Genomic DNA, 15,659 nt, shown 5'->3' with positions numbered 1-15,659 from the left:
AAGGCTATCTCATTTTTTTTATTAATATGACAAATGCTAACCAATGCTTTAAGAGTGATAATTTATATTTTTTACTCACATTTATAGTTTTTCCATTTCATTTAATATGTTTTTGCATTTCTTGCATTAAATTAGAATTTTCATAAATACTTGTTATCTTTACTTTATATTTCATATTTTCTCTACTTTGACCTTTGTCCATTATTTTGACTATAATTTTTTCTGTAAATATCTTTTTTGGCTAGTTCTTTTTGCAATAGATTCCTGACTTCCTGGCTTCAATTTAGACATATAGATCGTATTGTTTGAAGTTTGTAGCTATTTTCTATTAATTTTTTAAGTTCAGACTTAAAACATACATTTTATATTTAGAGTTCTTATTTAGAGCTTTTATTATAATTACTTGTGGTAATCTTGCCTCATTTATTTTCGTTTTCCTTTAATACCAGTATATATAAAGGTCAAAAGGTTGACTTCGGACCTCTCCTTTTTATAATTTTGGATTTTGTAAGACTTTTCTCGTTTTTGAGAGAAAACCTTTTTCGTTATTGTGTACTTGCCTCTTTTCAGATTTTGTAAAGATTTAATTTTTGATTCCGCTACAATTCTTAATTATTCTTTTCTCGTTAATCATCTTGTCTAAAGCGTGGATTACAAGATCAATTGATCGCTATGAGTTTACTTTTTTACTTTCTCGCAATTCTTGATTAAGATTTGTGCATGCATAATTTGATTGAATTTAATTTTTAATTTTGAATGTAAGATTGATCGATTGATTTCTTTTGCATTTGAGATTTAGACAAATTTGATAGAGTAATCCTAGTTTATGTCTGTGATTCGTAGTTTTAATTCGTGTTCGTTTTAATTGTTTTAATTCATAATTACTTTAATTCATTTTCATTTTAAATTACGTTCGTTCGTTTTAATCTGCATTTGTTTTGATTGCATTCATTTTATAATTGCTTTTATTTTTTATTTAAATTCATTTTGTGTTTTTGGGTTTAATTTTTTTTCATTTTTTTGGGTTTAAATTCATTTCATTTTTCTGAGTTTAAATTTTTTTCATTTTCATTTTTATGTTGATAATTCATATTTATAGTTTTCATCATTATTTATTCACATTAATGCATTTCAATTTCAATTCCGATTCCAATTTTAGGGTTTACGTTTTGTTTAAATTCTTAAAAATCACAAAACTCCCCCCAATTTAACTACGCTTGCATGTTTAAAATTAAAAACATAATGAATTTGTGTCCTTGTGAAATAACTTAGGTTTGTTTCCTATATTGCAAAATTAATTGAGAAATATAATTTTGTTTAAAATCATTACGACGTGGTTGTCAAAGTACTAGTTAAAAATTTAAGATAAAGTTTTTTATTAAAAAATTATATTTTTTGGTAATTTTTTATGTAATATAAGTCTTCATAAAAAAATTATTTTTAATTTCTTAACTATTTTCCTAATCAAGGATACTAAGCAACAATAATGTATTAAAATTCTAGCAACTTAAACTAAGAATGTGCTTAATAAGATGAGAAGAAGTGAAGAAAATGGAATTCATACAAAAAAAGACCTAAACTTGTTGATAACAAAAGGGTGCACTGCCTCAATGTTTTTCCTTGTTGATTAATAGAATAATAACAAAAAAAACACAGTAACATCAAAATAAAAATACCTACATAGTTACATGAATCCATAAAGCTTTAAGACATGAAATAAGAAACAAACTACACTCCCATTTAATTTGAAAAAAAATAAATACAGAGACACCTAATTTAAAAATGTAAGCCCAAAACCAACAATGAACACAAAGAATTGAAAAATAACTTCAAATTACAAAGTTTATGAACTCAATTTCAAAATATTAATCTTCCTACTTAAAATAGTAAAGACGCATAACTCAATGAGCATGCATTTAAAATTCTCTCGTCAATTCCAACAAACAACTATCATTCTATATCTCTTCTCATACGTTTGGTTTAGATTAAATAAAATTTCATAAAATAGAAAGAGAGTTTCGCAGTTTGAAAGCATAAAAGTGATTTATATGGTGAATGAATGCTGGCTATATATATTAATGTTATTTAATGATATCATTTATTTAGTTTAGTAAAATAATAATCAAATCAACAACAGAGGAAGATAAGTATACAAAAACTGTCATGTAAACATCTACGCGGTCTTCCATTTTATAGAAAGTATTGATTGGTATTACATGGTAAAAAGACACGTGAACTTGAAAGATAAATTAAGAACAAAGAACTTTATTGACACCATCATAATTTGGTGGGTTTGACTCTCTAGTTAAAATAAAAGAAAAAAATAATAATTAAAACTGTGAGTTTTTTTAAAAGAGAAAGAAAATATTATAATCTCAATCATTAATTTAAATTTCTTAAAAACAAATAATTAAAAATATCTCAAGATAATAATATCACGTTATTTCTTGACATAAAAAGATCTTAATCCGTCTCATTACATGAACACATCGGTTGGCTTAAGAGACCGAATATGCGCATTGCGCACCCGCTATGCTTCAATTTCCATCAATATTTTATTAAAAAAATGAGCGAAAAATGAAATCAGCTTACCCAGTACTCCAACACAATACGTGCCCTCTAAAAGAGCTCCTTCATTCAAACCCAAATCCGAGCGTTAATCAAACCACACACTTCAATCAACGGCCAAGATGAAAGAACAAAAACCTATACAATAGAATTACCTACATCTAACCCAACCACCTATAAAATCGAAAGTAACCCGCGCGATTTTGAATTATTCAGCTTCTTCGTATTCCTATTTATTTTTTAATTTTCTGTAAAATCATTTGTTTATATATTTATATACTCAGCTCATCACTGTCACAGTGTATTTCATCGTCACTGTCACTGATTGAAGATCTATGGTGAAGATGAAGAGGAAAAGCAATAGGAATGGAGAGGTAGAGAGGAGGAAGATGAAAGGCACGTTGTGTGGCAATAGCAGTGGGCACTTACAGCTTCAGCTTGGTCAATTCTCCCTCCTTCCCCTCCACCAACCATCTTCTACTTCCGGTTCTCGCTTCCAGAACCTTCTCGATTCTGAAGTTAACGACGTTGCTTCCTCTCGCGTGCCGGTTAACGACGATGCTGCCGCTGCCGCGGACGACAAAGACTTCATTCTCAGCCAGGACATCTTCTGGTAACGCTCTTTTTCCTAGTCGTCGTTTTAAAGAATCGCGATTTACCTTTTCTCTTTCATTCACCTTGTTCTTTGTTTGTCTTGTCAGCACTCCCGATTACATAACCCCTGATAATCAGAATGTTTTGAATGGCTTCGATTGTGACAAGGTAATGAATATCGCATTGATGATGCTTGGGGTGATTTTATCGAAAATGAGAAGCAGATTTTTAGGTTTTTTTTTTCCTGCAGGAAGATACTCCTTGCCCCAAATCACCCGAGAAATTGAACACTACAAAAAGCAAGAGGTGCCGACTGGGTAAGACTAGTTGCATCTTGTTACTCCGGAGTTGAAATTGCATCTTCGTGACGAGTATACAAACTGATGTCTATAGTTGATTTAGGCTCGTGCGGGTTGTAGCTTTCGGAACTCATTAATATTTCTTGGCTGCTTGCATGATACTACTGTTCGAGTGATTGTGCTGTTAGCTAAACAGCTTCTTCGGCTTAACTCATTACACTAGGATTAAATTTCATTGACTAAATTGGTATGTTCATTGAGATTTAACAGTCTTAACATGGATAACTTGAATGCATTACAAACAAACAAATAACAAAAAAGCTTTATCTTATTGGATGAAGTTGGCTATATGGATCATATAATGTCCCTGGGCTCGGTAAAAACCAATTTTTCAGACATGTTCACTTGATAGAATATACCTTATTATAACTTTAAAGTCAGGTGATTCCATTGGGGTTGCATTATGGAAAGGAATGTAGTGGCGAAACCGTTATAAGTATAAGGGAAGTGTATCTCTCACTCTGCATTCAAGAAAGGAATTAGTGAATGTGATCGACTTCCTGAATTATTTATTCTGATATTGTTCTCCAGCGACCTTGCAATGATCCCAAATGCGGCTGTCATAACGCCTCTAACATCTATTGAAACTCAACGATGTAGTTTTCCAATTCTTCATTACATGGCTGTAATTTAAGATATTCCAGAAACAAAATTACTGAAAACCCCCGATCTTGTCGCTTTTAACGGAAGATATCTAGGCTATGCATGTGTAATGAGAGAGTGGAACCTACTGTGAATTGTCTATACTGAGGTTTTGAAGTCAAGTTCGAACATCGCTGGGAAAAGTGTAGGAAAATTGTCGGATGTTATTACAGTTTGTCTTGTTCTCTATCACTCTTCACTCGGGTATTTTGATACATTATTTGCCGCATAGATTTAAACCGTGTTAAAACTAATAGTTCAGTATGTTTTTGTTTTTTTCACTTTTCTCACGCAACTACATTTATTAAAAGCCTATATTCTCTAATCAACATGTATATTTGTCGTATATTCCATCTCAGGAATCCCTCTCAGTCCTACCTTTTCTGGTGATCATCAACCAGTTGTGGAGCTTGGAAAGGATTTTGTTGCAGAAGAAGTAGCCGTTGAGAAAACAGTAGCACAAAATTATGTGTCACATTCAGCAATTGCATTGCGTTGCAGGGTTATGCCTCCTCCTTGCATTAGGAACCCCTATTTGAAAGATGTTTCAGAAAAAGAGACAGATCCTTTTGGAAACCAAAGATCAAAATGTGCAGGTATAGTTTTACTCAGTTCCTTCGCTAGCCATTTTCAAGAATTGTGGATAAGTTTACACAACATGCACTGTATTATATCTGTTGGAAGTTGGAACTTCGTTCACACTTATTGCAATTTTCTAAGTGTATAATGATAGAATTGCAGGTCTCTTCCCTGCAATTACTGGTGGTGATGGGCTTTCACGCTATCGCACTGACTTTCATGAAATTGAGGTATTATGTTTCAAAAGATATTGAAATTGTCATAGATTGTTTTGAAATAGTATTACCTTGTCGCCATTCAATTTTCTGGTTTGAAGTGTAACTTTTCCTTATCTTGCCAGCAAATTGGAAGAGGGAACTTTAGTAGTGTTTTCAAAGCATTAAAACGAATAGATGGCTGCTTGTATGCTGTAAAACGCAGCATCAGACAATTACACCAGGAAACTGAAAGGAGAAAAGCTTTGATGGAAGTTCAAGCTTTGGCAGCCTTAGGTTTTTATTTTATATTTTCACCTTCTGTTCTATTATTCTGCGTAATTGTTTTTGTACCAAATTTAATTTTCTTAATTTCATTAACCATTTTGCCCTTTTAGGTGCGCATGAGAACATTGTGGGGTATTATTCTTCATGGTTTGAAAACGAACAGCTCTACATTCAGTTGGAGCTATGTGATCACAGTTTATCCATAAGAAAATGCTCTGCATTATTTACAGAAGGACAGGTGCTTGAGGTTTTATTTCAGGTGAACTTCCTTTCATGAGCATTTTTAAATAGATCTTGCTGTCATGCGTCATTGCATGGCATCTGAGAGTTATGACAGCCTTATCCTTTTACAGTCCTACACAAGTTTTTACCAATCCGTTGTTCTTATTCATATTTTAATTTGACATGAAAATTTGGTCAGGTTGCCAATGCACTGCTATTTATACACGAGAAGGGAATTGCTCATCTAGATGTTAAACCTGATAATATTTATGTTAAAAATGGTGTTTATAAGCTTGGTGATTTTGGATGTGCAACTCTACTTGATAATAGCCTGTCAATTGAGGAGGGCGACGCACGTTATATGCCCCAGGAGATCCTTAATGAGAATTATGATCACCTTGACAAGGTGGATATCTTCTCTTTGGGAGCTTCTATTTTTGAACTGATTAGGAGGTTGCCTTTGCCAGAGTCAGGATCTCAGTTTTTCAATCTTAAAGAGGGGAAGTTGCCACTCTTGCCTGGTCATTCACTGCAGCTTCAAAACTTGCTCAAGGTACCATACATTGTTCTCTTACCTGAAATCTAGTTGGCCTTGTGTTTTGGTTTAAAATTTTTTAAAATATCAATGAATATCTGTTACCTATGTTTTCATGTTACCTTCCAAGTTTCAACGTGGTGGTGGTTTAAAATATCAATGAAATTTTAAAATACTACAATTTGCTCCAATGGGAAGTCCAATGTATGGTCTGTGGTGTACTTCGTTTAAGAAACTAGACATGCACACATATGAAGGAATATCATAATTCGGTTCGTCCTTTTTTGGCTTGGAACATTATTAAAGTGTGTAAGCTACTAGTGGTATTATACACTCGTTTTGCCCTAATACATATTTTACCATTTTTACGATTTCAAGTTAAGTTCGTTGTCCTGAAGCTTTGGTATTTATTGAGTCATCCAACCATTACGTCATCTAAAATTGGAAAATATTGATTTGCACGATGATAATTTTGTGAAAGTTATATGAATTGATATGATTGGTTCAGTTTCAATCGCGTAAAATCTAAGTTACTTGCAAAACCGCTGTTATTATTATTATCATCCATGTATTATGGAGTAAAACTCTGCCTGGTATTATTTGTTTTGTTCTTTTTTATTAGGCAAATATGCATGGTTGATTTGGTTGAATTATATGATTTTTTTGTGATTCATTCAGGTCATGATAGACCCTGATCCGGTTAAGCGGCCTTCTGCTAGAGAGCTATTAGAGAATCCAATATTTTACAGGGCCCAAAGAACTGCGAAAAATTGAAAAACCACGATTTTTTTTTTGTTTTTGGGTTGGATCGTCATTTATGTATGGCCTGTCTTCATTATATCATGGCCAATTTTGTGAAATGTCTATTTTGGATATATATGCACCATTTTTTTTGTCGAGCATGGTGCCAATATTGTAAATGCATTGGTCCAATCAGTTCTGTTATAAATAGTAATGTATCACTGTGCAAAAGGCATTTGGCAAAGAGGGGCCCTTAAAATAAAAATTTTGGTTATTTCTGCTGCATTTTTTTACCTCATTCAGGGCAAAGATTATAGGAAGGGCTGAATCATACGTATATGTAGGTAAAATTACTATTTTAGTTTTTGATTTAATATTTTTCAGTTTGATCTTTGAATACTTTTATTTTATCTTATTTTTTTCTCCGAAAAAGGGCCTTTTTGTATTAAAAAAATTGCTTTCAGTTGTATTAAAAAAAAAAAAAGACTCAGTAATTTCCTTTTTCAAATTTTTAACAAAAGGAGCCTAAACTCAACAGAAAAGCGTTATAGATAATCTTAGCAAGGAATAGTCAATTTATAAGAACTACACTCAATCCGGATCCTCCACAAAAAGAAGAAAAGAGCAGAGTCCTGTAATCTGTCATTAGTAAGAAATCCTACCAAAACATTATAGACTACTCATTTGTTTTTTTCAAGATTGTGGGTTAAACTAAATTTTTATTATAAGAATTAAATTAAAAATGCGTGATACCAAGTGCACATTTAACCATTTTTTAAAAATCTAAACATACCCTAAGTTGAGCAGGAGAAATAGGGGTTGTTGTTCTTTGTTGGTGGGGTGTGGAGCGAAAGAAAGAGACGGAAGGAGTAAGGAATGAGAGATGGATGGTCCAGCCAAGCCGCCAAGAGAATGCGTTTGTGCTTATTCTTGTCAACGATGTCAGCCTCCCATCACAAGCAAACAATGTGGAAAAGTAAGGAATGTTTCAGTACTTCCCTTCTCTTTAAAGCATGTATTTTTGATATTCTAATTTATTTATTTTTAGTTTGATCTGTTCACTTTTAATTATTTTATTTTTAGTTCTTTATTTTTACAGAACCAATAAATTGCTCATTTTTGTTAATTTCACTTAACTTGATAAATAACAATGTTGAGTTATTTCATATTTGACTTCATAATATTTATTTTAATAATCTAACTTGAATTCAGTTTTAAATCTTGTTTTTTTCGGCACCCTTTTTATAGAGAAATATTCTTCTCTTAAATATTAATTATCTTTTTTGGTCAAAACTGTTAGAATTCAAATGTTTTATTTTTAATTGACATTAAAGGGACATAATATAAAAAGATAAATAAGTAAGATATTTCAATGAGATTTTTTTTTTCATTTTTTTAGTTAATGTAAAAAAAATTAATTATATTTGGTTCACTTCTAACAAAAAGTTAATACAACAATTAGTTTGTAAGACTTTTAAAAATAGAAAAATAAAACAAAATAACTCTAAATTAAATATGAAGTCAACTCAATATTATTTATAATAGAATTAAGAAAATAACAAAAGTAATTAGTTTATTAAATATGTAAAAGTTTAATTTTATCAAATTTAGTTTAATGTTAATAATATTAATGTATGGTTTTTTATTGTATTATAAATTAAATCACCCAGTACCACCTAGGTGATTTCCACTGTTGACTTCTACTTAACTATCGTCATCATATGTGAAAACTAAAGTAGAGTTGGTGCTGTGGCCATGGTTCTTAGATATTTGTAGCACAAATATCTTCTCCCGTCAATTATTTCAGCTGATAATCTTTGCATAATTTTTAAGATAAAATACATTTTATTTCTTTACATTATGAGAAAACAACCCTAGTTGCTACTCAGATATTTTTTAGCATTATGGTAGCACAATTATTAGGTAGATATATCTTTGAGAATTGATATTGATCCTTATACCCAACCTCTTTAGCTAACAAAATTGAGATAATGTGTCATTAAATTTTCAAAATTAAATAATAATATTATGAATATTTTTCAATACCAAGCAGTCTTTGCTAACATTAGATTTGGGAATTAAAAAATTGTTTCCATATTAATGTTTACTTTTAAGAACTTAATAGTCAAAATATAATTGAATTTAAAAATTGTAATTTTTCTTCACAGACCTCATCATGTTGGTAAAATATACATCTGCACTAAATTTTTACTGTACAAATGCCCTATTCTACACTCAGACTTTACTAAAGTTCATACAAATAAAAATTACGAAACCTGACAAAAACAGTAGAATAAAAGTTAGCAACCTCATTTAACTTAATACTACTTCATTTTTTTTTTTTTACTTATCATTAAAATAACAATTATTCTATGATCTAATAGACATATTATGAGACATCGACTAAGGAATAAGTTGACGGGGGACGTGTTGCCCATCCCCGATTGAGATTGACAACGGGATAACCTTTATATATATATATATATATATATATATATATATATATATATATTTTATTATATAATTTTTCAAAATATTTTAATTATTTTTTTATTCAATTTAAGTGAGTCTAACATTGAAATTTTTTTTATATACAAAAATTCAAATCTCTAACCATGCCTAAATAATATTCAAAATTTTATTTAAATAATATCAAATTGCTTGCTAGTCGAATTAATATCTGATGATTTTTTTAATTATTTTTACTTATTTAAGAAAGTAATTATTAAGTAATATATATATATATTATTTTAAAAATTATTTAATAATTAAAAAATAAGCATAAAAACCAATATTTGGATAACTTTTGAAAATTACGTCTTTCTTTTCGGACGGGGCCGCAGAGTTAAAAGGGTATTTGCTTGCAAATTGCAATTTGATAGCAACTGCGAAGGGAACCCTACACAGTACAGAAAGCTGTAAGATTAATCACGTGACTATTGACTTTGACTATTTTGGAACTTGGAAGCTTATATATTCTTATGGACGATGAAATCATGAAATGATGGGATACAAGTTGGATTTAAATCAATCAGTATAGATACAAAGACAAGGTTGCAAAATAACTACAATAAAACTAAATATGGACTTTACTTTAAAATACACCATAAAATTAGAGATGATAGTGAAATGCATGTAGATTCCTGTTTATATAAGTGAATATATAAAAACTCAAAATGATATTAATTATCATTTTTCTCTTAATACTGTTTTTTTCATATAAAAATTCTAACTACAGTAGATTAAAAATTTAGAAAAAAAATCACTAATAAAAGATAAATTGAAAAATAATCAAATAATTTCAATAAAATAGTTAAACCATTTAGTCTATGTGGTTTCTTGACAAATAAATAAGAATATAAGAAAATGTAAATATTATTTAAAATTTATTTATACAAGTCTCAAGGTGACCGTGGTTGCTCCCTCTTCTATTGGAGAAATGGGTTGGTCTTAGATGTAGGAATATGGTTCATCGTGTGACAAATCACCAAACCTAACAATTTTAAAGACATGTTAACATCCCAATTGAACAGTCTCATGTGAACTGGTAAAATTCAAATTTTATTTAACTTTTTATTCAACAGTTTTTTATAACATAAAAATTTATTATGTTAAAATAATTTGAAAAATTATAAATTATTTTCGTAAGTTATTCAAAACACTCGATTCTTATCCTTAATTTCTCACGGTCGTCTCCTATCTATCGCACGAAAACTTGGACGAGGCTGCGGATAAAGCGTGCTTGGAAATTGGAATAGTTTGAAATATGGACATCAAATTTTCAACATCAACGCCATATTCAACCCTACAAGCTCTTTTATAACATTTGTATTTTATAGAATGCGACATGTAAGATATTATCATTTTTTTGTTAAAATATTTGTTATAGTAATTTTTTATTATATTAATTCCACTGTGTTCCATTAAGTCTTCTTTTTTATTTAATGAAATGCTAAAATGATAAAAGAATAACATTAAAAGATAACTAATGCTTTATTAATTTTTAAAAAAACAATATATAATGAAATGAATATGAGAACAAGTTTTCTATTGGGAAATTCATTTTCACATTAGTGATGGTGAAGACACAAATTTCAAATATGCGTCCAATTTCCATGCCTAACCGTGTCTGAGATATTATCATTTACGTTATGCGAAGACGTAGAAAAAGCTTGTAACGAGGACTTTGTTCACGTTACGGTATCTCTTTTTCCCACTTGTTCAAAGCAGAAAATCTCAACGTTACTTTCTCCACAAACTTTTGAAATAATTACACGTGATATCATTTATACAATACTCTTCTACAATATATTTTTCCCTTAATTTCTTTTCATCTCATTAATTATTTTAATTACACTTTTCTCTGACCCTTTTCTTCATCTCCCTTTATCGAATAAAAAACTAAATAAATGCAATTTCTCTACTTACACTATTTTGAAAAAGTGCAATTGTTACTGTTGCTTTTGTCACGAGTTAACATTACTTCTAAATAGTGGGCGCCAATCAGGATCTTGACTCCGACGTTTGCAGCTTCTTACAACATGGTTGGAACTTGGAAGTTGAATTTTTTATGCCTTCTTCTTTTATTATTTCTCTATATAAACAACCCTTCACGAACCAAAGTAGAGAGAGTACCTCTCTTATTTCTGTGTGATCAATGATCACAACTTTTCCCTTTTGTTTAAATGGGTGTGACCAACGTAATTCAAGAAAGATAGTGTTAAGTTATTTGTGAGAGGAGAAAGTCTAGCTTATCAGTTGGTTCTTCGAGCAAATTTGTAGAACACTATTGTCAAAACATTAAAATGTCTGTAGAAGAAACAGTAGTTGTAGACATGGAGAACATTGCTAACAATGAAAGTATAGAGCAAAATCACCAGCAACCCGGGCTCAAAGGAAAGAAGCTTTCCTTCCAAAAGTTGCGAAGAAATGATTCTCTTGAAATGGAATCTCGCAGCTTTCCCACCTCCCACAGCCATGCGTCTACAGTATGTGCCATATTTGTCCTCTTTCATTAATCTATAAACCTTGATTGTACTGTTCAAATAAAAATAATCTCTTTTAACGTACTCTTTCGAGTTAATCTCTTTTATTGACTCATAAATTATTATAAATTATAAAAGTATAAAATCAAACACAGTGTCTTCCAATTTACGTGGAAAATGGAAAAATTAAACATGGTTTTGTCAATTTAAAGTTCTTTTAAATATTTATTTGATATTATTTACACTTTTTTTGTAATTTAATTTAATTAAATTCGTTTAAGAAAACTATTTTTTTCTCAATATCAGTTTGTTTTTCTTTAATATTACGTGGGCCAAGAAAGGTACTTTAATTGACCACTACGTTGGTTTGTTTTTTGGTCAACTGTTTGATGATATTAGGGGACAGCAATGACGGTGATTCTGCAACTTGCGTTTCAAAGTATTGGAATAGTGTACGGAGACATCGGAACATCGCCGTTGTATGTGTATTCAAGCACTTTCACGGATGGCATAAAGCACAACGATGACATATTAGGAGTTCTTTCTTTGATCTTTTATACAATCACTCTCATCCCACTTCTAAAGTATGTCTTCGTCGTTTTACGGGCCAACGACAATGGCAATGGTGCGTATACTATTGTTATCTTGCATTTATTGTCACTTAACATATAATTTTTCACAAGGGAATGCTTATAACCCTGTGAATGCATTTTTTTAATATATGCATGTGTATGGACATTTTGTAGGAGGGACTTTTGCTATGTACTCCCTGATATGCCGTTATGCCAAAGTGGGACTCATTCCAAATCAACAACTTGAGGATGCAGAAGTGTCTAATTACCAGCTACAATCACCAAACAATCGTGAGAGGAGAGCATCAAAGCTTAAGTCTAATCTTGAGAACAGCCACTTTATGAAGCTCTTCCTGTTATTTGCTACCATGCTTGGCACTTCCATGGTCATTGGTGATGGTGTTCTCACCCCTTGCATTTCTGGTTAGTCCTCTGATAATTTTTCTTCTTTGTTTATGCAATGCATGTTGTTTCTTTTATTATAAAAATATCTATATAAATTATGATTTTTCTTTTTGTATTTTCACCATGAGACAAACATACGAAATAAGGTTTAATTTTGTTGCAGTTTTGTCTGCTGTGGGAGGGATTAAGCAAGCTGCTAACCAAATAACTGACGGTAAATACCTTTTTTTTTTTTTTTTAATTTTGATATATTCTTTTGATTTTATCACAGTGACAATTTTTTTTTAAATAACTTATAGTATGTTTAAATTTAAGTTTGCATTACTTTAAATTTGCGTTTATTTTAAATATTATTAATCATAAATTCTACTTTAAATCTATATTTTCATATTTTTTAGCGTGTTTAATTTTAAACGTACATTTAGACCTTTAAAAATAATTTTCAATTTTTTCATGCTGGTGTGGATGCCACAAAAAATAATGATAATCATTAAAGAATTAACAAGGAAAACTCATTCTTGCATAATCTTATTTTTTATGATAAAAAAAAAATTATGATTTCATAAGGAGATCGACTTATTTATAAGTCTCTTGACTGTTTTTGTGTAAAAGTTTTTCAAATTATTATCATTTAATGGTTGTGATACAAAACACTAAATTTAGTTTAGTAAAAGGTACTGTTCATGATAACAATTAACGCAATTTCTATTGCTTGTGCACAGATCAAATTGTTTTGATATCTGTAGCAATCTTGGTCGGTCTTTTCATGGTTCAGAGATTTGGAACAGATAAGGTAGGTTACACTTTTGCTCCCATTATCTGTATATGGTTCACCTTCATTGGAGGTATTGGCGTGTACAATTTCATCAAGCATGATCCATCGGTTATAAAATCAATAAATCCAAAATACATAGTAGATTACTTCAGCAGAAACAAGAAAGATGCTTGGATTTCTCTTGGTGGTGTTGTTCTGGCCATAACAGGTTCATATTCACTTTCACTTTTGTATACAACTAATCATTCTTAATCACGTGCTGACCATAACATTAGGTTTGATGCGAATGTGATTTTTACCTTATTGTAGGAACTGAAGCACTATTTGCTGATGTTGGACATTTCACAGTTCGGTCCATACAAATAAGTATGTGTTCTGTCACTTACCCTGCTCTCATATTGGCTTATGCTGGACAAGCATCCTTTCTTCGTAAACATAACAATCTTGTTAGTGACACATTCTACAAGTCCATACCAGGTAATTTTGTGTAACCACTTAAAATTGAAAACCATGGAAATAACCAATTCAATTGTTAGTTTATTACAAATTAAAAACAAAATGTATTATAAGAAATGACTAATCATGGTTACATATGTTGCAGACTCTCTATATTGGCCAATGTTTGTGATTGCTGTTTTGGCAGCAATTATAGCTTCTCAAGCCATGATCTCTGGTACTTTCTCTATAATTCAACAATCCCTATCGCTGGGATGTTTTCCTCGTGTGAGAATTGTACATACATCAACCAAGTATGAAGGACAAGTTTATATCCCAGAGGTTAACTACATCCTCATGATTGCATGTATTGCCATCACTGTTGGGTTCAAAACCACCACCAAAATTGGCAATGCTTATGGTAACTCATTCTCTTAGAACCTTAATTTTTGCACTTCAGCCCACGTAGTAAAATATTATGGACAATGAAAGTTGTTAATGTATATATTTGTACAATGCAGGGATAGCAGTGGTGTTTGTAATGACACTTACATCTGCTTTGCTTGTGCTAATCATGATCATGATATGGAAGACCAACATGCTATTGGTTATTGGTTATGTGCTCATTATTGGTTCTGTGGAGCTTACTTATTTAAGCTCAGTTTTATATAAATTTGACCAAGGAGGGTATCTTCCTCTTGCATTTGCTGCAGTGCTAATGATCATCATGTATGTTTGGAATAATGTGTACCGAAGGAAGTACTATTATGAACTAGATCATAAGGTTTCTCCAGAGAAGGTTAGAGAGATTGCTGCTAACACAAATTTTTGTAGAATGCCAGGTCTTGCATTGTTTTACTCTGAGCTTGTTCAAGGTATCCCACCAATTTTCAAGCATTATGTGGCAAATGTGCCAGCACTGCATTCAGTCCTTGTCTTTGTTTCAATCAAATCATTGCCTATTAGCAAAGTTCCAATGGAAGAAAGGTTCCTTTTTAGACAAGTACAGCCTAAAAACCTCAATGTATTTCGATGTGTTGTTAGATATGGATACACTGATGTGCGCAATGAGCAAGAACCTTTTGAGAAGTTGTTGGTTGAAAGGTTAAAGGAATATATTGCTGAGGAATTTTTGTTGTCACAAAAAGTGCTTAAGAATGGTCAAACTGATGAAAACTACAACGTTGATGATGATAAAGTTAATGGAGCACAAGAAATTAGTGATGATGAGAGAGTACAAGAGGCAATTGAAAGAGAGATTGAGGAAGTTGAGAAAGCATCACGAGCAGGTGTTGTTCACTTGATTGGTGAAAATGAGGTGATTGCCATCAAAGGAGCTAACATTGGGAAGAAGATTTTGATAGATTATGCCTACAATTTCTTGAAGAAAAACTTGAGACAGAGTGACAAAATATTTGATATTCCACACAAGCGTATGGTCAAAGTGGGAATGACCTACGAACTTTAAAGAAAGAAGTTCTAGTGTGCTTTTTCAATCAAAATTGTAGAAAAAAGAAAGGTCATTGTGTTGTTCATGATGCCTTCTGTTGTTATCTATTTCTACACAAATTAAATTGTTAATTCTGTAAGCTGTTATATATATTTGTCCATATTTAAATTACATTTTAATGACACATCTTAATTTGAACAAAATTTAGTTGATACAGCAATTTAATTAAATATTGATTCATTGGTCTTGACTAATCATTTCATGATGAGAGTTGGTAATTAATAAACCTTCTCTCATCCGTTCATAATTTTATTC

At 31.0% G+C, this 15,659-nt stretch overlaps 2 protein-coding genes across 2 annotated transcripts; both read left to right on the top strand.

Annotated features, from left to right (window-relative positions):
• Nucleotides 1-2,903: 2,903 nt before the first annotated feature.
• LOC113863649 (wee1-like protein kinase) lies at nucleotides 2,904-6,764 on the top strand. The gene is given in 9 exon segments (XM_027497295.1): nucleotides 2,904-3,181; nucleotides 3,270-3,330; nucleotides 3,413-3,491; nucleotides 4,523-4,759; nucleotides 4,905-4,972; nucleotides 5,083-5,233; nucleotides 5,335-5,483; nucleotides 5,646-5,999; nucleotides 6,660-6,764. Coding segments are annotated over 9 exon segments (1,473 nt in total). The 3' UTR covers nucleotides 6,756-6,764.
• Nucleotides 6,765-11,557: 4,793 nt separating this feature from the next.
• Nucleotides 11,558-15,362, top strand: LOC113860994 (potassium transporter 5-like). Its single transcript, XM_027493591.1, has 8 exons — nucleotides 11,558-11,710; nucleotides 12,107-12,332; nucleotides 12,454-12,702; nucleotides 12,848-12,898; nucleotides 13,407-13,667; nucleotides 13,769-13,936; nucleotides 14,061-14,315; nucleotides 14,416-15,362. The coding sequence occupies exons 1-8, from the start codon at nucleotides 11,558-11,560 to the stop codon at nucleotides 15,360-15,362; spliced, it is 2,310 nt and encodes a 769-aa protein (XP_027349392.1).
• The last annotated feature ends 297 nt before the right edge of the window (nucleotides 15,363-15,659 follow it).

The sequence above is a fragment of the Abrus precatorius genome, unplaced genomic scaffold (assembly GCF_003935025.1).
Source record: "Abrus precatorius isolate BTA unplaced genomic scaffold, Abrus_2018 Scaffold3, whole genome shotgun sequence".
Taxonomy (NCBI): domain Eukaryota; kingdom Viridiplantae; phylum Streptophyta; class Magnoliopsida; order Fabales; family Fabaceae; genus Abrus; species Abrus precatorius.
The sequence above is the reverse complement of the archived record's forward strand: the minus strand, read 5'-3'. Positions and strand labels throughout refer to the sequence as shown.